The 24,402-nt window shown below is 42.0% G+C and overlaps 1 protein-coding gene across 2 annotated transcripts; it reads right to left on the bottom strand.

Moving 5' to 3' along the window:
- TTLL4 (tubulin tyrosine ligase like 4) lies at positions 1-23,716 on the bottom strand. 2 transcript variants are annotated; one of them, XM_075181025.1, is made up of 19 exons: positions 23,607-23,716; positions 15,382-16,827; positions 15,046-15,140; positions 14,852-14,909; positions 13,452-13,576; positions 12,919-13,029; positions 12,422-12,498; positions 12,114-12,308; positions 11,628-11,710; positions 11,090-11,218; positions 10,265-10,387; positions 9,794-9,892; positions 9,255-9,389; positions 6,210-6,332; positions 4,928-5,027; positions 3,483-3,693; positions 3,136-3,203; positions 2,192-2,268; positions 1-677 (listed from the first exon to the last, which is right to left on the bottom strand). In XM_075181025.1, the coding sequence occupies exons 2-19, from the start codon at positions 16,743-16,745 to the stop codon at positions 521-523; spliced, it is 3,330 nt and encodes a 1,109-aa protein (XP_075037126.1). In that variant the 5' UTR covers positions 16,746-16,827; positions 23,607-23,716; the 3' UTR covers positions 1-520. The 2 variants fall into 2 exon arrangements, with proteins under 2 accessions (XP_075037126.1, XP_075037127.1); XM_075181026.1 differs by lacking the exon at positions 6,210-6,332.
- Between the last annotated feature and the right edge of the window lie 686 nt (positions 23,717-24,402).

Here is a 24,402-nt window from a genome sequence, read left to right as displayed (position 1 = left end):
TAACACTTATGCAATTTTTATTAATATATTATTTTGGCAAAAAAAACAAAAACAAACTTCCCCTGTAAGAGCAGAACAGACAACAGAAGTATTCCTGCAATACGGCCAACAGTAAGGCCGGGGACTCATTGTGCATAAGATTAAAGACTCCGCAGAACACTGAATATACAAGGACTGAACACAGAACACTCCTAAACCCCACGCTGAGGAGCCAGACAAGTTCTGCTCGGCCCGACTACTGCGGAAGAGTTATTATGATACTTCCTAAAGGAGTTCAACCCCAGGCACTTATTGTCTTCTAACCACAAAAAAACAACACTTTATAAAAATATATCCATATTAAGGAGGCGTCTACATTGTTCCTTGTAGTATTGCATCTTGTACCAGAAGCACAGCTTTACGGTATATCCCTGTCCGCACCCACGTCACAGATGTATTGGTTAGCGTCCAGATCTAAATCTCATCCATTGAGGTAGATTGTTTCATAGGGTGGAAGTTGTTTAAATGAAGGAAGCGATGCTCATGACATGACCAAGGCAGATTCTGGCACATTAGACAGTGTTTGGGCTAAGGAGGGTCTCACACCTAGGTCTTGGTGCTGGTGGACCCCAGAACTATGATGAAGGGACGAGGTCTTGAAAGATTTCAGCCTTTCCTCCGAGGAGGAGAGCAATTTACTGCAGAATTAAAAACAAATTCCAGAAAAATGTAAGAGAGAGTAGTCTAAATTACTGCATAAAATGAAATACACTAAAAAAAAAAAATTAAGATCATTATGCTGGGTACTACAATTACAGATACCTGAAATCACCTGTTGATATTTCAGTAGCACACTATTTGCTCCCATTTTACAGATAAGTTGTGAATACATAACTTTTCTAAGCAACAACAGTTTGTTTCCATAGTTATCGATGTTGCTAACTTAAAACAGATATTCACAACTGCTCTACCAAATGGCAACAACAGTGTGTTTCTGAGTATTCAATAAAAATTTTAAGGCCAAGTCCTAGATAGAGTATCGGGTGTTGTTCCAGCATCCAAAGGAATTATTTCAACTTAAATATGTCTAGAACATACTTGGAAAACAAAGTGACAATGTATTTCTTCTTAGTAAAATACTTAAATACAATTAAGCAACAACATCTTTAAGTGAGCACTCCATTCACATCAAAGCATTTCTCGAAGATAATTAACAGATAAAAAAGTAGACCAAGAGCAACACACACTGGATATATTTTTATTAATCATAATTTTTTTTTTGACAAGGAACCAATTAATAGGGAAGATCCACCAACTAGAGAGATGTCCAGTTCGGCTGCTAGATTCTTGGCACAAATTATGGTTTCTAAAATCTTAGAAAACCCCTGTTTAGTAAGCCTCCAATAGAGACCTAATTAATTTAAATTGGTTTTAAATTCTTTGTGCAATAAATATGAGTTCTAATACTAAAACTAAACATTGACATCCGGGATGTGGCCAAGCTTGCTCAGAGATCAAACAGTAGGAGAGAGACTACACAAAATGGTTACATCTTAATAGCAGCTTATAGCTTGATTCCAAAATGAGAGTGCTGATGAATCAATCGTCTGCACTCTATCGGACACTCTACCTCCAGGGAGACCACAAAACGAGATTCCCACTGCTTGACATTTGTTTCAATAATGTTTAATGTTCTGTTAATACCACAGTCCAAAAACATATTGGTAGGTTAATTGGTTTCTGAAGAAATTGGATGTGTGTTAGGACATTTAGATTGTAAGCTCCAATGGGGAAGGGATGACATCAATGATTAAATATATATATATATATATATATATATATATATATATATATATATATATATATATATATATATATACACACACACATAAATATATAATGGAAATCTTCAGCACAAGGATGGCCCCGACCACTATGCTGTCATAAGGATAGAAAGATTTAAAAGAAGAAAAAAAAAAAACAGCTAAAAACTTAGTCAGTTAATTCAATCACATGGTCACTAGTTTCCTGTTCACATGATCAGTCTCATGACTACTGGTTCAGCCCCCACAATAGTTGTCTCCACTGTGTGTAGATGATGGACTCACTTTTTACTGGACATAAGTCTACACTAAGAAGTTAAATATTGGAGGCTTGAATACTAGACGTGAATTGTTCCCACTATACATTCAGGTGACTGGAAGACACTGACCTGGGCGTACTAACATCCGCCACGATGAAGCCGTTAAGATGCGTCTCACTCTGACCGGGAGATTTCTGCGGTGACCACTGTATGAGGAACCAGACAATTTTACGGTGCAGTAAGATTATAACTACAAGTAAAACTGGAGAACAGTTTATCCCCCAATCTCCTGTAGAAGAGTCTCTCTAACAGTGCTGTATATAACGCAGCCGTCACTGACTCCCAAACATTTCAGATGATGGTTAAAAGAATCTATGAAAAAGTATTTAGTCTCTATAAACAATGTCACTAGATGCCGTTATACCAGCATTTGGATCTTCTCCTTATTCCCAAGTGTACTTCTTAGATCTAGAATCCATAGACTATACTTCAGGCTCAAGGTCACTAACATAGCTATTAAAAAATTAATTAAGAACTAAAAACAAGAGTATATTAATCTTAGGATATTAGAGGCAAGGAGTAACTTGGAATGAAACTCTTTCAAACTGCGATCAGACACCAATTTACACTAATTTCTCTCCATAAAGAGGCAGCATCACGGGGGTCACCAAGTGGGATCAGAAAAACAAAATTACAACTATGAGAGACCTCAGATTCCTCCAATTTCAGAGTAGGTGTCTGTGTTCCAGATTCTGACACTTTTGCATAGGAACTATAGGTCAATAATAAAACTAAGGGTTGAGGAGTCCGGTCACTTCCAGACCGCGGACCTGGAACCCGGACAGGCTGCAGTGAGAATATGCAGCAAGTCTGAAAGGTTTTAGCGGTAGCAGTTTACTATCCTTTCCCAACTACACAAACTGTGGCGGCTTCTCCCAGTGCTGCCCCCTAGCTGTGGTCTTTGCAATTAGTGCTAAATAAGAATATTGTTTATAAGAGGTGGAGGGGGGGGGGGGGGGAATTATTAACAAAAAAAATTAGATAAAATAAAATGAAGCGTGAGGAGTACTTACCCCCGGGGAGCGGGGAACGGAGCCAGTGTGAAGATTCATCAAGCATAAATTTTTCAGTAAATCCCGTCCTAACGAACATATAAAGCATTAATAAACCTCGCATTCCCTAGGCTAAAATAAAGGGGAGTGTACAAAGTGCCTGTATGGCACTAGACTATAAGGTTTATTTGAGAATGCCCAAAAAGTTACAATACAATACTACACCTTCATTATAATAATAAAAAAATTAAAAAACATTTCATAGTTTGGCATAATTTCTACCAATCGTGCATTATCCAGCCAAACAATATTGTACATCTACCAAGCAATATAGTCGCCCCTGCGTTATCCAAATGACAACCACTAACCCCGCTCTCTGTTGTCAAAATACTTCTGCTCCCACTGGTTGGTGAGGATGTTGAAATAACGCGGCTGTTCAAAGAAGCGCAAATATCGGGAGGAGATGGGGGATGGGAAGACCCGTTCAAACTGTCCACAGCGCGAGAGCTCATCTTCAGTCTCCACTAGGACGCGCACGTCCTCTGGAGTCAGCTGATCCAGCACTGTGGCGTATAGTTCCTGCAAGACATAGCGATCACTAGGGTATCAAACATTGTACCGTGGATAGAGATTTGCATCATAAACCTTCCCATCCGGGCACAGACAGCAACTGATTAGTCTCCGGTAAATAAAATGTATCCTTGGTGTTATAAAAAAAAAAAAAAAAAAAAAAAAAAAAAAAAAAAAAAAAGGGTAGTATACAAAGTATTGTAGTAACACAAAGATTTTAGAGGTCAATTTACTAAAACCAATAAGAAAGTGTTCTGGTATAAAGTTGCTTAGCAGGGAATGTTAGGGGGTTTTGTACAACCAACACTCTGGGATATATTTACTAAACTGTGGGTTTGAAAAAGTGGAGATGTTGCCTATAGCAACCAATCAGATTCTAGCAGTCATTTTGTAGAATGTACTAAATAAATGATAACTAGAATCTGATTGGTTGCTATAGGCAACGCCCCCACTTTTTCAAACCAGCAGTTTAGTAAATATATCCCTGTGACGGCTTCAATACATTTCTGAACTATCTGTGTATCCCATGCACTAGAGGAAACATGACTGTAGGATAAGGACAAATCCCAATATCTCTACAGGCAGCTGAACACTGCCAGCAAATAGCCAACATTGTTACAGAAAGTTAGAACATTAATGCTACATGTTTACACTTCCATCATGAGTACATTAAATTAAAAGCACGAGACCAAACAACAATATCTACAACATTATAAATGAACATAGAGCAAACTAGCCTTAGCTTCTAACGAATAAATTAAAGCAGATATATAAGACATCCTTTCATAAGAAGCTTGACATCATGGTCAAAGTTGCCGTTTTGGTTGCGTCCTAATGCATCAGTCATGTGAGCCGGCACCCTCCCACTTCTGTCTTAGTAGCAAAAAATCTGAAGACCAGAGAATCTCATTTTAACAGTCACCTGAACTGTATAAAAAACACAAATTTGGCCTCAGCAGCAAAGAGGTTAATAGTGACGGAAACAGTGAATTATCAGATTGTCAGGTCACCCAGGGGAGCGATTTCCAGGGCTCAGCGGGAAAACAATCGTATAGGAGAAAAACCTCACTAATTGTGGATTTATAATGGATCAGGTCATTATAAATAACATGGAGACCAGTTTTTTGTAGCTGCGACCTGTAGGTCATGAACCCCGATTGTGACGGCTGTAGAAAGAGGATATGAAATCTCCCACCTAGCAGTCACTATGAGGCCACTGATAATAATAGTTACCACCATGTACCTTATCTGGTATCTTCTGGCTGAGATAATGTGCCCGCTTCATCTTCTCTTCATTCAGCATCTCCGCCGAGCGCCCGCGATCCTTCCCAACGCTGGACACACTTGGCATGAAAAAACAAAAATAATAAGATTCAATTTCTCTTCGACACCTCTTCCCCGTAGTCAGCATAGCTGTGCGGTGATTCCACTCAGCCCTTTAACCCCAACACATACTTGTAACATATGATCCAGGTGACTGCAGCGATCCTTAATCCGTGTAATCACAAGAGCCGGGGGGCTTAGCCACTCCAGCTTATACTACTCATGTAGACATCTTTATTAGCTGCAACTTTATATAGTGTCCGATATTCTATATGTAGTTAACAACGTTATAATTACACCAATTCACACACATCTTGAGGTTTGGTTTACTTATGTGAATAACAAAGTTTGTGTTGTTCAATACTTTTTTTTTTTAATTAGTTTTTTTCTGTCCACTAGGGGGAGTCACAATAAATTCAGAATATTTGTGACATTTGAACTCATAATCATTGTAACACATACGGTTACATTCGTGTACCAGAGTATGTGAGTGTTACAGACTCAGCAGGATTGTATACCATAAGAGGAGACATTAGTGGAGAAGCAATTACAATCTGGAGCACTACGATCTGCTCTGGAGAATATCATTTATACAGGACGGAATCCAGAGGAAAGCAGCTAGGATGGTAAATCAATATATCTTGATATGGGATAGAGTCAAGAGGACTTTGCAATGTTCAGTAGAAACCTATTTCAGGCCATGCTGGAAAACGTTGATTTAATGATTGGACAGACTATGACTGAGCAATGATCTTTGGCTACTTTTAATAATAGGTCGCTAAGTAATATAAAAGGCCAGATCAATCATCATCTTATGCAAACCGAGCTGTAAACCAACATGGTCGCCTACTACAAAAATAGGCAATTCATTTCACACTCGTCACTGCCAGTGGCGGATCCAGGGGGGGGGGGGGGGGGGGGGGGCGCGATCGGGGCATTCGCCCCCCCCCCCTAGCAGCAAAGAGCTAGGTCCCAGCCGCCGATTAAAACGGGAGGGGCGGGGCCAATCGCGGGCGGAAGGCGGGGTTAACGCAGGCCAGCCAATCAGAGCAAAGGAGGGGCGTGATTATGCAAAATCCCCCCCCCCCCCCCCCCCCCCCCCCAAAACATAAAGTCTAGATCTGCCCCGTCACTGCCAGGCAAAAGTATAAAGTAAGGAGATTTTGTTTGCGGTTTTTGGATAGCCACCAACCTACACCCACCTGGTAGCGGAGTTGCTGGAGATCACATCTTCTTTACTGGGGAGGAGGAGGCCGGCCAGATTCAGGAGGTCTCTGATCATCTGACCTTTGATGTTGACGTCCAGTGGAGAGTTGGAATGAAGACTGTGAGCGAGAACCATTTATTGTGGATGTTCATTTGTGCAGCAAATTATAAAACATCACTGTAGATCACCACTGTGTTTATAAAGGACTGTAGACCAGCAGATTTGTTCTGCAACTAATAAGTAGGGGCAAAAACAGACCTTACGGTCAGATTATATTTAGAAACATTTTCTTTTTAACACAGTGCAATTTTTTTTTGCCTCCAATACTATGCAGTGATATATGACAATTATATAGGACAAATTAAATGACATATTGATTGCATTATTGGTCTAGTCAGACTGCAAGGGCACAAAGTGCTTAGTGGGGATATATTCTCCATTTACACAGTGACTGGATTATACATCCCCACTAAGCACGATGTTGGTCTGGGGGTCAGTGGGGTGAATATAGAAAGAAAAAAATGTAAGTTGTGTGTGAACCGTGAAGAGGGGTGGGAATCAGGGATAATATTTTAGGGATGTTAAGAAGCCTCAGGGTTTATTGTTGTAGTAACAGAAGTAAAGATGCCCAATAAGTAACTTCCGTTGCTTGGTGGAAAGACTGAAGCACGATGTTCTTGAAAGATTGAGTTTGAGGGGGTGAGCGGACATCCATGATGAAATGGCAGAAAGACAATGGACCAACATAGATTGAAGAAGAGCCACAAAAGGACAGATATGTCTGTGTGTCCTCCTAGGAGCTTATTGGATTTCAAAGAGTAGAAGTCTCTATAGAGATGAGCAGAGGAATGAGCCTTGCGGTATTTCAATGAGAGGAAGTGGGTTCAGAGGAATGAGGAGCACGTGTTATAGGTAGGATGGGAACCAGCACAGGACAGTGAAGACCTAGGGGAGACCTAGGGGAGTCGGAACATTTAAGACAAGCGAGTGGGCATCGGAGTCAAATAAATCAGATAGGTCACGGACAATTAGAAGTAGTGGCTTTTAGATTTAGCAGTGATCAAATCGTTGACCACTTTGTCTCTGCAGTTTCTGAGCGTCTGACTAAAGGAGGTCCAGGGGGTTGTAGGAGACACCACATAAGAAAGCCTCAAGACTATTGGTGAAGCATGAGAGTTGAGATGCAGCGGTGACCTAGAAGAGGTTGGATCAGATTTCTTTCACAATAGGAGTAATATAACCACATGCTCGAAAAAAAAAAATGGAAAAATACCATTGGGGAGGAACAGAATCCAGATGTTACTTGTAGCTGTGAAAAGCGCAGGAGACCGCAATCTACGGATTTGTGGGGTGATCGGGTTGAGTGGACAGGTCGTAGAGTGGGAGGACAATAAGATGGTAGCGTTGTCATCTCCCAAGGTGGGATGAAATGGAGAAGGAAAGGAACAGATCTATGTCCTAGGAATAAGATTCCATGTCATATTTTGTATACACTGACATTTGTATATTAGCTTAGTGACAGTTTTGCTTTAATGTTAATCCTATACGACATTACTAGGATTGCTGACCTAGAGAGGACAAATGGGAGCTGGTCTCGGGTTGAAGCGTGGTGGATATTTTTATTATCTCAGCGGTACGGACAGACAGATATCATGGACAAGCAGTACAACGTAATAAGACCTCCCGGGTGCCAGACGGAGGAACCAGTGCGTGCTAGAGAAGTGACAGCAATGTCTACACCAACACCCTGGACTATACGGCTTCTGCTCTATATTAACAGCATGGATACCGTTCGAGAGGTCCTTTAACTCTGCTACCAGACAACCTTCCAGTACTATGTATTATACTAGCATTATGGCAGATACAGGTTACAGCTTAAACCAATGTATTAGTAACCATTTAGATTAATCTTAGCCCACATAGCATAATTTATTAAAGTCACCCCGGGGTGGGAAAACATCAAACCCCCGTCCAAATGGAGGCATTTTAATGGGGTGAGGGAATCTATGATTGGGCGACACCCTAGCAGTGAGTTGATGGTGATTGCCGTTTAGTGAATCCATCTGCAAGTGTTGGCAAGAGGGGGCATAATTTGGGCATTGGTGCACTCACAGATGTGGCACTCACAGATGTGGCAGTGACTTCTTCCACGTTGTGTCACTCTTAGGACGGCTTCATGTTGTCCACATTTCTGGACAATACACCTGTGCTCCAGATAAAACATGTACTTGCCCCTGAAGGCCGGATGACCCACTGCGAACAGTCACAAGCAGCCACCAAGCCCATCTCTTTGAAGGACCAGAACGGGGAACATCTACAGCACCAGAAGCTCCCTTGTGGCTACCAGGGAAACGGAGCACAATTATTTTTCTTTATCTTTTCTTTTTAAGTGATCTATTATATAACATGAGCTCTGGGGCTGTCCGACTGGTATCCCGAGGGCTGGACAGAGGCCTCCAAAGATTTGTAACCTCCATCTGCTCTGCTGGATTAAATTTTTTTCATTGCATTTATAAACAGGAATGTGACTGTCCAGGGAGACACGTGGACGGCACAAACCAATAAGATAACGTGCACTGTGGGATATTCCTACTACATTGATCTTTATGTACAGGATTTCCCAAATCAGTTTGTATCATTAACATTAGGAATTCTGACCCTTTATTTATACACAATTGAGGGTGTATTTTCACTGCGAATATTCCAAATATACAAGTCGGCACAGGAATCATTATTTCTTCTAACAGTGGAAATGGTGACAACTATTTTAACTCCTAATAAAAACATTGTAATGTATAGTTTATAATCGGAGGGATTACACCAGTAACCAATACTACCTAGAGTTTAACCAGCAATTGAAAGTCTTAATAAGGAGGTTTCTTTACCTCCATACACTGAAACCAACCAGCCAGTCTCCAACACTTTTGTCATTTTCTTCATAACATGTTGCCATGTGCAGATTGCTGTAACCCATAGCAACCAAAACGAGCCTCAATGTGTAAGGACAGTAGTGTAACACACATACACACACTCTGATTACCTGGGAGAGATATTCACTTCTAGAACCCACGGTTTCAGGTTCTCATCCAGCATAATATCGAAGCCGAAGAGCTCGTGGCAGCTGTATGGGTTCTGCACATACATCTTCATTAGGCTGTTCACATAGGGCTCCGAGCTGGGGGGAAACGGCAGACAGTAATTTATCAGGATCGTCCATAGAGGTCAGAAACAGAATAAATGGATAAAGATTAAGTCCTTGTGGTCCCATCCTCCCAATTCTGTCCCTTATGCCTTTCCTCAGTCCTAGATTTAACCCCCCCCCCCCCAGGAGGAAGTGCAAAGGCGGGACGAGAGGGAGGGCGGCCCACAGTTACTACATAGGCGGGACTAGATGTGAGGGCGGCCCACAGTTACTACATAGGCGGAACTAGATGTGAGGGCGGCCCACAGTTACTACATAGGCGGAACTAGATGTGAGGGCGGCCCACAGTTACTACATAGGCGGGACTAGATGTGAGGGCGGCCCACAGTTACTACATAGGCGGGACTAGTGTGCAGATGGCAGTTGTTTAGACTTACGCAATAATTGTCTTTATCACCATCTCTTTGATCTTCTCCCAGATTTTATCGCTGCTGAAACCCTGCTGGTTGAGGTAGGTCCACAATGCCTTTAGTGCCCTGCACAGAAAGAGCTGGGTGAGCGGGTCTGTGTAATGTCATGCTATGGTTCTTCCCCCTCATTTACATACAGCGCCATGCATTTTAGTCATTATAAAACCCATCAAATAATCACATATGATGAAGTCTGTTGTAAAGCTCTGAATCAGGACTGATGAGTCCTGGAAACAGAATAAAAACCAAACATACTGTACAGCTATGTCAGAGTGGGATCACGTGTGTTAATCATGGAAGAGTCATAGAAATTAGATAAAATCATTAAAGTTACAATTAATCCAATATATTTGTCAGGGATGTATTTGTATACACACACACATACACACACACACACACACACACACACATCTTTATTACAAGATTATCTCTTTGTACCATTTGTGCCCCTGACAAGCGGTCTCGTCCGTGTTGTCCTTGTAATCCACATTCTTTTTATTCACACTGTAGTTTGTCAAGTGCATAAACTTGTTGCTCAGACTCTTCATGGACAATGAATACCTGGAAAACAGGAGATGACATTAGGGAAACATATGGGAGATACATGCAGAGCAACGTACACACCCTCCTTGTATGAAGAATTTCCCTCGGTACGATCAATACAGCAGGGTCTGGTAATATATAACAGTGGGCTCAGATTTTAGTGCTCGCTGAGCTGGGATCAGACGAACGGCTAGAAAACAAGACGGATCGCGAATGAAGTACGCTGATCCTCCCAACGCTGTGAGCGCATTAAGGAAGCCGACCAGCAGAGGTCCTCACTGACCGTAAGTTCTGAGACTCTCTCCCACAAACAGCAGGATTCCAGAGAAGAAACCTTTAAGAACCATCCCATGAATGTCTTGTGCTCAGGGAGCAGCCAGAAGTTAGACAGCTCGAGTCTATTCACAGGAAAAAGAACACAGGAAGGAGCAGGGGCAGTGACCTGCCTCTTAGGGGTAACCATGACCCTTTCAGCCCCCCCCCCACTACTGAGGGAGAATAGCCATGCCCCCCACCCAAAAAAAAAAAATCAAAAAAAAAAAAATCAATAATAATAATAAAAAAAGGGATTTTAAAATCAAGGGTACCACTTCAAAATTAATCAAAATGAGCTTACTATATAAAGTACACAAACTACTGGTTTTGAGGGTAATGGTGCATTTCAAAAGGGAATTCCCTGGAACAAATAAAGAAAACTGAACAAACAGGAAAGGAACATACTTGCAGCTAGCGAATCGCACCAGTCCATCAGTAAACAGGTAAACTCTCAGGGGGTCATACGACGTCACGTAAACATAAATCCGCAAGTCAAACTTGCTCCCGCTGATGAGGTAGGGTTTGTGCAGGTATCTGGAGGAAGAGACGACCCAGCATAGAATTACTCTCCCCGGTACTGCGCAGAGGCCACTTGTTCAGGACAATAATCTACATAGTCCGTTATATGGGCACCAGCGTGACTTATTTACGTTGCCTTGGTCAGCTGGTTTGCACTCTATTTACCAACACAAACCTTTACATCACCAATATACCGGAATGGTAAAAATAAAATATATAAACTCTGAACCAAATCCTGCACCGTACCCGCAAACAGCACCTTCCTAACAAGAAGCTGAGCCAACATGTGATATACTAAACAGTTTATTTTCTTATCATTCATTATGTTAGAAACAGTCGCTGTGTTTCTTATAGAACTGTACATTCAATAAAAATATTTCTGGCAGACGACCCATAATTATAAGTCCGGACGTGTAACCGTTACCTCTGTACCAGCAGCGGCCTCTTCTTTGGAAGCTGGCTCCATTTGTGTATAACTTGGATCCCCATTCCTCTGGCCGATGCTGGCTAAAGACACAAGGCAAAGTGAGTGAGCCAGAGGTGGAAATAATCAGCGCTACTTCTATTGTAGCGCCTCTGCACAGAATGGTTTACTAAACAAGACATCTTTAATCAGTGATGGACAACAGGCAGTCATTAGGACCACACATGACCCTCCAAGCTTTTACCTAGGGCCCCCAGTTGCCCCCTGCTTTATTTGTTTGTTATAGCTTGTAACACTTGTTTAACATGCCTGCTGCTATGTTATTACAGGTAGGTGTCTTTCTTCAATTAAATGTATTGTTTTCACTTATTACATAGATTGAAAGGTAATGTGTGGCCCTTTAACAGGTTAGAGGTCCGCCCATGTGTCCCCAAGGAGCCAATCACAGCTTTAAAAGGACAATTCATTCAGAAAGTCACAGCGTACCGGCTTGACTATCCACTTCTGCCGCGTTCCACCCTCCTCCCAGGCTTTCTTCAGCAGCTTAATGTCTTGTGAAAGAACAAAAGACTGGGGGAAGAAATTAAACTCTTTCCTTCCGAAGCGCGCCTGCATCTTGGACAGGTTCCGCCACAGCCGATCTTTCCGGCCAATCTGAAAGCTTCCTGGGAAATGGTTCAGCTGGACGGAAGGGAACAGGAAAAAAAAAGTTGCATCAGAAACAGGCAAAAATAATTCTAACACCAACGTAGATCTATTCTGTAAATCTCGCAGGACGAAAGACGACAGATTACCTTCTGGTAGGCTCGGATATTTTTGAAGGCTGTGGACTTCATGTGATGACCCCAACAACCCAACCAATCATGATTTCCTGCAAGAAAAGCAATTAAATGGCAAAAGATAAGGAGAATAAAAACAAAAAATACTCAGAAAAAACAAACTGCCGCCAACTAAAACTCCAGAACGTGGTCTACAAATCACAGAGGTTAATAATTAAATACGTGAACAGTCAAAAGCATAATAGAATAAAACGAATATCCAAAAAGAATATTGATTGGATGCTGACTTGAGACCTTATTCACAACCAATAATTCAACCACTAAAATTCATTAATACAATATTTTAATACACAATTAAACTTGCAACAATTTTGCAACTTTGTGTTGATTAGCGAAAAAGAAATATTATCCGTATACTAGTTATAATTGTATATCTATATATACACACCCATGTTTGGAGAATAAACTGCCGTTTAAATAAACACAAACAAATGTTCTGTTATGTTACTCACTTTTGGTGACGCGGAAGTTGGACCTTGCAACAGTTTGTTTCACTATAATTGGGGTCACAGTGCTCATTTTCCATTTCATCAGCTTTCTTTGTGCCCACGGCAGCGGCTCAACTAAAAACAGGTCAAGAAAAAGTGGTGGAGACCAGAAGGAATGTCAGGAGGGGTAGAGTATAATTTCTTACACAACTGCCCGCAAACCTCGAGATATGTATATATGATATAATGAGCATTCCATATAATGCGATATCAATATTATCTCAATATGTTCTCTAAAGTCCCCAGTCACATACATTCTAACAGAGGTCATGGAACTGCTATGGAGGCTTAACTTCAACAGGCCACGGTGAAGAACCTGCACTATGGTTGCTTCAGTAAGCTCCAGTAGCCATCTGGGATAGATACTGGACCAGGGCCCTTTAGTTTCTCCACTGACCTTATTCGTTAGATTCGTTCCATACACATATCACAGGTCAGGGAACGGTCACTGTGCCTAAACGCTACTTTTATAAAACAAAAACAGGCTCCGTCCTTACCCTTTTCATCCTGAGTGCCAAAGTATATTGTCGGAGGTGTGTTGGGGAACAGACTCTGGGTGAGGGCTGGTTTCACAACTAAATCCATATCTGTGGGCACCAGATCCATATTAACAGCACAGTGCCTAGAAATAAAGATCTGCATTTTAATTGTTACAAGTCATCATGTTCTAATCTGTTCTATGAATAATTCAACACTTATATTCAATATAGAGTATAATATAGGGAGAGAGCAATTCGTGATATTCAGCCACAGCAATTACAGCCAGTCGTCTTTTTTGGAGAAGTCCCCATCAATGTTGGACACCAATAAGGAGAAATATTTGTCCGTTCCTCCATGCAAAAGTGCTGAAGCTGGACCAGGTTAGTTGGGGAGCGGTGAGGTCCGACCACACACCTTCAATGACATTATGGTCGAGAACAACAAGGACATATATTTTCTTTATTTTAAGCCACTGGAGTATTGCTCTTCAGATAATTGTACAGTTGAAAGAAACTTCAAACAGTTTAAACTTTTGGGCAGCGGGTAGCAATTTTTGTCTGCAATCGGCACCATTCGTCTTCTCATCAATCCAGACAAGATTGCCGGTCCTCACTCCTGAAAATCACCCCATAACATATTGCATGAATTATTGAAGTGACCCAACAAGGATCCGGGATCAGTGGCAGCAACACAAGGCCAAGGCTGGAAAGTTGAAACTGCAAAGGGTGGAACAATCATTTGAGTGTTCATTTTTTTTTTTTTTTATAACAAGTTTCCACCATGCTGCAGATCCTTAAAGAGAGGGGTATTTATAATTACAAAATAATGGACAACAGTAGAGCAGTTACTTCCATAACATTACAGAGGTGGAATCAAGCCAATTGTGACTTGATATCTATTGCAACCGTGCAAATTTAAGCAATTTATTTATTTTTTTGATGAAGTGTTTATATAATTTAATATATCCTTGTATTCTCCGAACACTCCCAGTTTGCGGAACAGGGAAAAATAAAACCCTTTAAGTTAGTCACCTGACTTAACAGAAAGAAAGAGAAGCTATAATGAAACTTGTTGCAGGGATGGCTTATTACATGCATATCTTTACATTCTATCGTCTATTTTCTTCTTACGTTCCAAATGTGTTTACAACATCCTAGATTTTAGTTGTGTAGGCATTTTACTGTCCCTATGCTGTCCACCCGATACTTGCAGGCTGCAATAAAACGGTGTTAAGTAGTTATCAGTTGTTCCTTGAAAAATTAGTGAGGACAAGTCCCTATAATCTAGCTACTGCATTTGGGACCAAAGAGGATTAGGACTGTTGCATTTAAGGAATCCCAATATTTATGTCACATGAGTGTCACAGTGCTAAATAAAACAACATAAAAGTGATAAGTAAGCAACATAATACACATACCTGGATATGTCTGACAAGGTAGTGGATGGTGTTGTGATGATCGAGAGGTCATCAGCATCTGCATTATAAAGACAGATAAGCATTACCCTCCCTGTGATTAAACAGCACTGAGCACCTTGAAAGCGGCTCACCCGTCTTCTGCAGACCATTGTAATTTGTGGGACTAAACGGTTGACGGATTAGTAAATACGAACCTTCCTCATCCTCGTCTTCTTCTTCCTGGCTATCATCCAAGCCTTCGAGAAGCTCCTCTTCGGCACAGTCTGGCACAAGATTTGGCACAGGCAGACTATGGTGGAGAAAAAAGAAAAAAAAAAGAAAAAAGCATGGCAGTTGGGCAAGTAATATTGACACAGGTCTGAGCATTAAACACTCACCGCATGTTTAACGGTAACACATAAATCCTCTACTGCCACCAATAACCATCATCACCGACATGTTGAGACAACAACAATTATAACAAAACGCCCACAAAACAACTAAAACATTTTTATTATTCACCGTAACTTTGAATAATAAGTGCAACTTACTCTTGGATGCTTACGCCTGGATCAGAAGCCTTATTAAGATGAATAGTTGAGATCTGCGAGGCCATGACCGTTATATTCACTCTTTGAGTCGTCTCGCCAACAGAGAGTTGGTGGTTACTTTTCACATCCGGTGTCTGAACAGATTGACAAGAGGAACCAAGATTACAGGAGTCCCCTCCATTGGCAATCAGACTGGTGCCGATTGGTTTGGTGTAGATATTGGCACAGTGAGCGCTGGAAATAAAGAGGTCACCATTAAGGCATTGACCATCCAATACCAGGCTGCAAGGTATGTTGTCTTTTTGGTGGACTGGATATGAAGTGGGTGGTATACTTTTAACACAGCTGGTATACACCTCGTCTTTTTGGCAGACAGGTTTAGAAGTTTCAGAGCCAGTAGGCAAAACATCTTGGCTTCCAGTTATTCGTCTTATAGCCTCGGTTAGTTGGACTCCTCTATAGGAGGCGCTACCAACGCCATGTTTAAGTGTCTGCAATGTGGAGTCCTCCGTTTTGGCTGTTCCCTGAAAGATGTTGGATGAAGATGCCTTGCAAGAAATATTCCCTGTGCCAGTACCATTGTGACTTATTATTGGAGCCATCCCATTGGTCTGGCCGAAGTCTCCTTTCTCACCAGAAGGCCAGGAAGCAGACTTTGCTCCAGCATTAGGGGGGCTCTGTATCTTCTTGGTGTCCAGCTTCAGATGCAAAGGCACTTTAGCACTGCTGGGTCGTAGGAAGGTGTTTGTGATTAGGGCTGGCCTGGAAGTATCAGAAGTTAGTTTTGCCACTAACTTCTGCCCATCTGTTGTCCATCTCTGCTCTCCACTGGTAGGTCTTCTAATATTAACTTCAGGAAGCTCCCCTGACGCGCTGTGAAGGTGGAATTGATCTATCAACGAGGTGGTCATGGCACAATCAGTTTTGGCGAGTTTAAGTGAAGGCCTGATTGGTAGGTACCTGTAAGAGGTGGAGCAAGGCCTTTGAGCTTCTGTTTTTGGACCTAACAAAGAAGCACCAATTGTTTTGTAAAATCTATCATTCAAAGGTCTATGGAAAGTCCAAGATCTCTCAAGGTTGTCATTGATTGACCTTGGTTCGGTCAATGGAGGAGACTTTGTTAGGGATGTTGTCTTCTTGCTGGGCTCAGAGACAAAACAGTAGGCATGAGGGACCATAAAGTCAACAGGTCGTCGATAATGGGCCAAATTAACATTCTTCCTCTCCAGCTTCAAGATGGGCGCAATCTTCGAGGGAGGGCTATTACTTTTGTACTCGTTGGGTCTGCCGAGACATGTAGGCACCTTCTGATGACTTTCACATTTAAGCTCTGCATTATGCACGCGTGTGCCGACAGATGCCATCAGTGGCCATGTCACCGGATCTTAGTCCACCAAAACCAGTTCACGCCTCATCGCAGCTCTTGTTCTCTGACGGACACTTCCGCTTGAAGCAGACAGAAAGAAGGCATTATTATTAAAGAAACCAACCCTACATTATTTTTGCAGAGCTCACCGTTCAGCATTGTGCCACCGTTTCCCTTCTCTTCCCCAGGCTCCCTCCTGTCATAACTCTGACTATCAGCGTTGTGATAATCCCCTCACCAATATCGTGGGGCTTGGCCTAATTGTAAGGTATATCTGTATGAGGTCATTGGGGATGAAGTGTGACATCACTGGAGTCACTGCCAGGTCTGGACATATCCAAAAATATAACGCAGACGGCAATGAGGTAGCAGAAGCCTGCACAGTTAACAAATCTGTGGTTCCTAACCTTTCCTGACAATAACCTTTCCCCCAAAAATATATTAAAACAAAAAATAATCCCAAACAAACCAACAGAGCAAACACATGTTATCCTGAATGTCTGGAACATGCTGTTTTCCAAATAATAAATTGGACCGCCATGCCTACAATCTATTAAACTCCATTCAAAAATGACCAATCTTTATCGGCACGCTGACATTCCCCACCTTATCAAATTTTTAAACAGTGTCCCTCCTACTACAGGAGAAAACATGCAGTGACCACGTTTGTGAATGAAAGGATAATGAAATATCTTGTTTTTGTAACGCTCTAGACAACGGGTTTCTGGATAAGAGATCCCATTGGTAGGAGAGAGAACAATCCAGCACAGCAATTGTTAGCAGTGTCCTAGCCTCTCACAGACACCACATTTGATATCTGCGAGGGCAGCGAAGGGCTGTAAACACAGAAATAGGAGCACTGGCAATTAGTAATTGGTAGAGCTTACAGAGCAAGCTTAACATAATACTAATTAATGCTTTCCTCTACTCCTCGCTTTAGATCTTCTGCTGGATGGATTTCTAGCATGCCTGATAGACGTGAGCTTAGGAATCCAGCGTCAGCCTTTCCTATACTTATAGGTAACTTAACTGCATAGTTATTTCTAAGAAAGTTATGAGTCAAAAGACTGCTAAAATACCTTCTTACAATCAATCCCTATGACGGCCGATCCCATCTGCCAACGTCTGAGCACTCCAAGAGTACTACATGCTGAATTACCATAGAGATAAACTTTTACGTTTGACCCGCTGTGAACAGTTATCACTATCATAGGGATCAGTGATCCCCATAATCCCTATTTTGCAAGGCGTTCTAGACTTGGATGCTGCTCCAAGATACAACTTGCAGAGACACCACATCAGTCCATTAGCAGAAGTAAAGGAACTTCAGTCTTGATTTTGGCAGGAAAAACTTTCTAGTAAATTCACAAACTGCATTTGTATGAATATTGAGACCACACAAGTTTCCTCTACGGGTACATACATTACCTCTTTGGAACCAAAGGTGGCTGTGTGATATTTTTAAATAAAGATAGCACATGCAGAATAAATAACTTGCATACACCGGCTGATATTACGTTTACACCAGACCTGTTAAATTGAAACAAATAGACATTTTTTGTCTCAACCAAACAGCAAGCACTGCAGTAAATAACAGTATGTTGCTCTGACTCAGCACAATCTATTCACATGCTGGTCACAGGCAGGCAGCCAGCGGTGACTACAGCATTATTCTCAGAACGTGACATCATGCAGATTCCAGTAACAGTGCCCTCTGCTTGTTCTCCTGGGCAGCCCCCGTGGCACGGTTATGTATGTTAAAACTGAATTCTTTTAGGATTAAAGATTTAAAGGTTTTAGGTTTCACTGCTGAACTCGTCAGCTTTATTCCAGAAACGCTTACTGCACGAATGTGCTTCACAGGGAAAACAGCCGAGATATGTACGCAGGAACCTGGGCGATGTGTCAAGCAATAAAACGAATAAGGGGAACTGAAAGGGCAGTGTTGTATTAAGTCATCATGACACAGAAGGTGTCAAAACAGCAAGGTGTTTTTAAAGGGCCACAACCCAAAAATGATAAAGGGCTTTTCTTTTATCAGTTGCGTTCCATGGATTTAACATGGGCCAGGTCATAAAAGGTGGTCTTTGGAGGTCCTTTCTGCTCCCTACACCTCCCTTCTCCGTCCCTACACATCAGTGTGGGTGGGCTTTCAAACCTCTTCTGCTTCCTGATACTGCAGCGAATTACAAATAACCATTCAGACAACAATCAGCTTTAGGAGGGATAAAACGATGCATAGAGACTGAGCAAGCATCCAGGCTTTCCACATCTCATACCCGACAGCACCTCCACAAGAAACAGAATAATTGGGCAGCACGATGGCTAAGTGGTCAGCACTTCTGCCTCACAGCAATGGGGTCATGAGTTCAATTCCCGAACATGACCTTATCTGTGAGGAGTTTTTAATGTTTCCCCGTGTTTGCGTGGGTTTCCTCCGGGTGCTCCGGTTTCCTCCCACATTCCAAAAACATACTAGTAGGTTAATTGGCTGCTAACAAATTGACCCTAGTCTGTATGTGTGTATGTTAGGGTGTTTAGACTGTAAGCCCCAATGGGGTAGGGACTGATGTGAGAGTTCTCTGTACAGCGCTGCAGAATTAGTGGCGCTATATAAATAAATGGTGATGATGAAGAATTGTATTGGAGGGACACCTACGTGCAGGACTTTTAGGACACGTTATGTGTCCCGATTAGCCAATAAATTAAAATATTTCTTTAGATTAGGAAAATAAGTGTAATATATACATCATACAGATAACACTTTTCTGCATACCACAATATTAGTAGGCCAATGTCAACACTACCATTAAAGATTGGTCACACTGGGTAAACAGATATGTGAAAAAACACATTCCCATTTTTAAATATTTTTTTTTTTTTTTAGAAGTGTTTTTCATTATTTAAATAGTTTATTATGCATTTCTTAAATCCACAGACAATGCAGTCATTAAAAATACATTTTTCTCCACAGATTTTTAATGAACATATTCTGTCTGGGAGATTAGCAGAACATACAGGTATTAGTTCTACATCCAGTACGTAGGGAGAGACACATGAAATCTTATAAATACTGCACGAAGGAGCGATTAGGGGCCGGCTAATATCAACAATATCCAAAGTTGACATTATAGATCGTTCTGTTATTTTTCTCTGATTGGTTTCTAGGCAATCCTTTTGATCTCTATTTAAATACTAAAACATCCTTCTGTTTTCGGTTCACTGTGTAAAGAAACTGTTACCTCGTGGACAGTGGACCGATAAGATGCTTAGTAATATTTACACTGGGTATCAGGCTTGCGGAACACGCACACACATGTATCATGTTACTGCACACGACGTGACCCAGCCAAGCACAACCCCTCAACAACTGAACAAGGCAACACAGTTCTGTCATCACAAAGGTCTATTCAGTTTCTGGAGGGCCTCTATAAACCACCCCAATCCACCCATTGCTGTTCATTGCCACGAATGTCCCAGCAGGGGGAAAATTCCTACACGTTTCAAAAGGACGTGTCTAACAGTAGACTCGTGAGCCCAAATAAGAAGACTGTATAAAAATTATATATATATATATATATATATATATATATATATATATATATATATATATATATATATATACACATACACACATATATATATATATATATATATATATATATACACACATACACACATATATATATATATATATATATATATATACACATATATATATATATATATATACACATACACACATATATATATATATATATATATATACACACACATATAAGTACAGATGAGCTTACAATCTAAAGCTGGGTACACTCTACAGAAATTGCAAACAACTTTTTATGCCGAGCGATTTTACATGCGATTGATGTTCCGATCGCTCGGCCCATGGACTGCATACACACTAGCCTTGTTTAGGACGTTAAAGGGAAGAGCGGACGTCCCTTTAGCGACTTTTTACAGCCATGTTGTCGTGAGCAATGACTGTAATTTCGGTCGGAAGTTTATACACACTACTCAACGGAAACGAGATTGGAACGAAAATATTAACGGTACGACCAACCAAATGAGGCGACAATCGTCCATTTGGGCAGACTTTCGACCATCGTGTCACTACACACACTGACCCGACTTTTGAACGAGCGGTTGTATGTCGGCTGATTGAGTCGATTATTGGACAAAAACCGTGTAGTGTGTACCCAGCTTAAGTCTGTAAGACCCTGACTCATTGGCACTTACTGAACTTCCCTACCACACACTAGAGTCTATTTTGTCAGAAGCCAATTAGCTGTCCAATATGTTTTTGAACAGTGGGAAGAATCTGGAGGAAACTCATGCAACACGGAGAGAACATACAAACTCCACCCAGACCGGTCGAAATCGAAACTCATGACCCCAGGCGCTGTGAGGCCGAAATGGTGACACTGTCACCGAACTGCTCATAAATCATCACAACCTATTCCATGGACTGTCTGAACATCTTTAAAGTTTTAAGTTAAAATTAACTTGTAGCTATTTTCTTTCTAATGATTTGAGAAAGTAATGGGAGAACTATGAATTAATTGTTTATTAAATATGTATTTACACGCGCCCCTCTAAACCGTGAACTAGAAAAGTGGAGGTCACAGTCTGAACTATCCATGCCTCTTGAACCCTGCAACAGGATTAAGGCTCTTAAATTATTCATGGGGCAAAACATCAGAAGAACAACAACCGAGACGTCCCTTAAAATAATCTGTACCAACGTTTCCCCATGACAGTTTTGACCGATCTGAAGCACCAACTGTGCACTGTACAGGACAGTGGCCTAAATATGGACAGCACCCTCAGCAAGATTTAGGGTATAAGGCAACATGAGCCGAGTCACAAATATGTATGTCACAACAACATTAGACCTAAAAGCATCACTTAGAAATCATAAGGCTGGTACCAAGTAGACAGAAATCAGGTGTAAATGATATACAAAAACACAAGGATAGTCTACATATCTATGGGAAAATGAATCCCTCTCCACTCCTCTCCAAGCACTGACATATCATAATGTGATGAAGTATACATTTATAATAACAGGGCTGCGATTGTCTATGCTAATGGTAAAAGGACAGATTTATTTTTTTATTAAATCACTCCATACAATAAGAGCAATCTTACAACAGACTGCTTTTAACAACTAATAATTAAAGGACAAACAGAAATGGGGAAGACAGGCAGAACATCAGATATAAATATCTGATGCTGATGAGATAGGGGAAGTGGAGATACCAGTGTAGTCTGAATAATCTAAAAGTATTGCAACAATGTTAGAAGAGGGGAGTGACAGAACCTATCAGGACACCCCAACTATGTCACTACAGCCCATATCTACCAGGTGTCAAATGTCTGGGAGTCCAAACACTGGATCTATTCCCAGCAGCTGTCTACAATAGAGTTATGACTGGGCCAGGAGACCACATATAGCAGTATATGAGACCCCATTACCTACTGACACAGAACCTAACATGACACCCCAGCTGTGTCACTACAACCCCCCATCTTCCCACCATGTGTCAAATGTCTTGGAATCCAAACACAATCTATGCCCAGCATACGTCTGCCATAGGGAATAATGATGAAGCCTGGGTACTGTATATACAGTATAAGACCCAATTACCAACTGACACAGCGTAGCCAGTACCACGGCACCCAGCTGTGTTACTACAACTCCCATCTTTCTCAGACGAGAGACAGAAGTCCAGACACTGCACCTATCCCTAACAGCTGTCCACAATTGGGGGTAATGATGTCACCAGGACACTGTATATACAGCAGTGGTTCCCAAACATTTTTAGTTCGCGGCACCCTTAAGAGTCTCCATAATTTTTTCAAGGCACCCCTCCAAAATAATTACAGAGCAGTCCTGTTTTATACGGAGTGGGTCAAAAAACTTAATAAGTATTTAGGTCAGGATAGAAATACTTATTTAGTTGTATGCAAAAATAATACACATAAACCCAAGGGAAAAGAATATTTTTTTTCAATTATATTTCTGTCAAAGAATAATTTACAGTTAACTCACACTGTGCCCTCCTCCATCTCCACGCTCTCTGTGCCCCCTCTGCACCCACACTCTCTGCACCCACACTCTCTGTGCCATTTCTGCATCCACACTTCACCCCCTTCTTCATTCTTTTGCCCCTCCATTGCTGTTTCCTATTACTATTCCCCTCCATTTCTTTACTTGCCATACTTGACCTTCTTTCTTCTTACTAATTCGGCGGTGCCTGGGACCCAGCATCCTCTCTCCTGCCGCTCGTCACTGAACGTCGGACGTGACGACTTCACGCCCGACATTCAACGAGAAGCAAGGAGGGAGGAGGATGCTCGGTCCAAGGCGCCGACGGAGTGGTAATTTTTTTGGGCCCCTGGCCGCGGCACCCTTGAGAGCCGCGGCGCACACTTTGGGAACCTAGTATATACAGTATATAAGACTCCATCACCCCCTGATACAGTATGGCCAGTACCATGGCCCACCAGCTGGATTACTACAACCCCCATCCTTCTCTGTCAGGAGACAGATAGATGGGCCCTATGGCCCCCCCTGCCTCTATCCTCAGGAACTGTCTACAATAAGGAGTAATGATGGGGCCAGGACACTGTATATACAGTACATAACACTCCATCACCCCCTGATACAGTATGGCCAGTACCATGGTCACCAACTCTGTCACTATAAGTCCCATCTTCCTCAGTCTATGGTCCCCCTGCCTCTATCCCCAGCAGGAGTACAAGTGGAGATCTGATGCCCCTCGTTATTTGGGGGGACACAGGGGTACCCCACCATTGTTATACCACTGGAGACTACTCCCTGTCTGACACTCACCCGTCGCACCGGCCAGCGTGTCTCTATGGCGGACTCCTCCACCCGCCGCTCCCGGGCTTGGCGGCCTCTCCTCTCCTAGCAACCACGCAACTTAGCTGAGCGGCGCATGACGACAGTTCCGGCTCCAGCCCGCCGGACAGCCAATGAACGCCGAGCACTGGCGGCTGAGAGGCGGGATCAGCCTCTACAGGGGACAGGCCGGCGGCCATCTTGATACACCCGTCACCATTGAGCGAGATCAGTGCGACATGCAGCGTTCAAGGCAAGAGGCGGCCATCTTGCTCCTCCACGGCACACCGCATTGACGGCGAGTGAAGCCAACGGAAGCGACTAGTCCCGTGCTGCAGTCCCGGCCACGTGGATGACACGTTCTGGAATGGGCTAAAGTGTGGACAAAGACATCAGTGTGTGAGGCGTGTTATTAATACATACGTGTATACCAGGCTTGTGGAACTACAAATACCAGCATGTTCCACAACACCTTGAAGTTGAGACTTTTAGTCCTATAGCAAGTAGAAAAGCTGGTAGCCAGTGTGTGCTGGGACCTGTAAGTTCTACACCAAATTGAATGACTGCTGTGACATGTTTTTAAAAAATACATTAGCATCAAATAAAAGTAAAGAATACAGTACAATGAAAAATAGTGTTTTGTTAATTTTATGGGCACCCCTTGAAACATGGGCCCACCTGTAATACAATTCTCAGGACTACAATATGTATTATCACACTTGACACATGATTATATCCTCAGCTGTAACTACCCATGGGCATTACAGGGTTGTTTTAAATGTCTGTC

This window comes from Mixophyes fleayi, chromosome 7, assembly GCF_038048845.1.
Source record: "Mixophyes fleayi isolate aMixFle1 chromosome 7, aMixFle1.hap1, whole genome shotgun sequence".
Classification (NCBI taxonomy): domain Eukaryota; kingdom Metazoa; phylum Chordata; class Amphibia; order Anura; family Limnodynastidae; genus Mixophyes; species Mixophyes fleayi.
Note: the sequence above shows the minus strand (reverse complement) of the source record. Positions and strands in the feature narration are given on the sequence as shown.

Excerpts from the sequence above, each read along its gene's own strand:
- TTLL4 (XM_075181025.1), bottom strand. The coding sequence starts at position 16,745 with ATGGCATCTGTCGGCACACGCGTGCATAATGCAGAGCTTAAATGTGAA. Across the intron at positions 13,577-14,851 it reads ACCTTGTCAGACATATCCAG|GCACTGTGCTGTTAATATGG; the intron begins GTATGTGTATTA and ends CTTTATTTCTAG. Across the intron at positions 9,893-10,264 it reads GCTTGTCAGGGGCACAAATG|GGCACTAAAGGCATTGTGGA; the intron begins GTACAAAGAGAT and ends CTTTCTGTGCAG.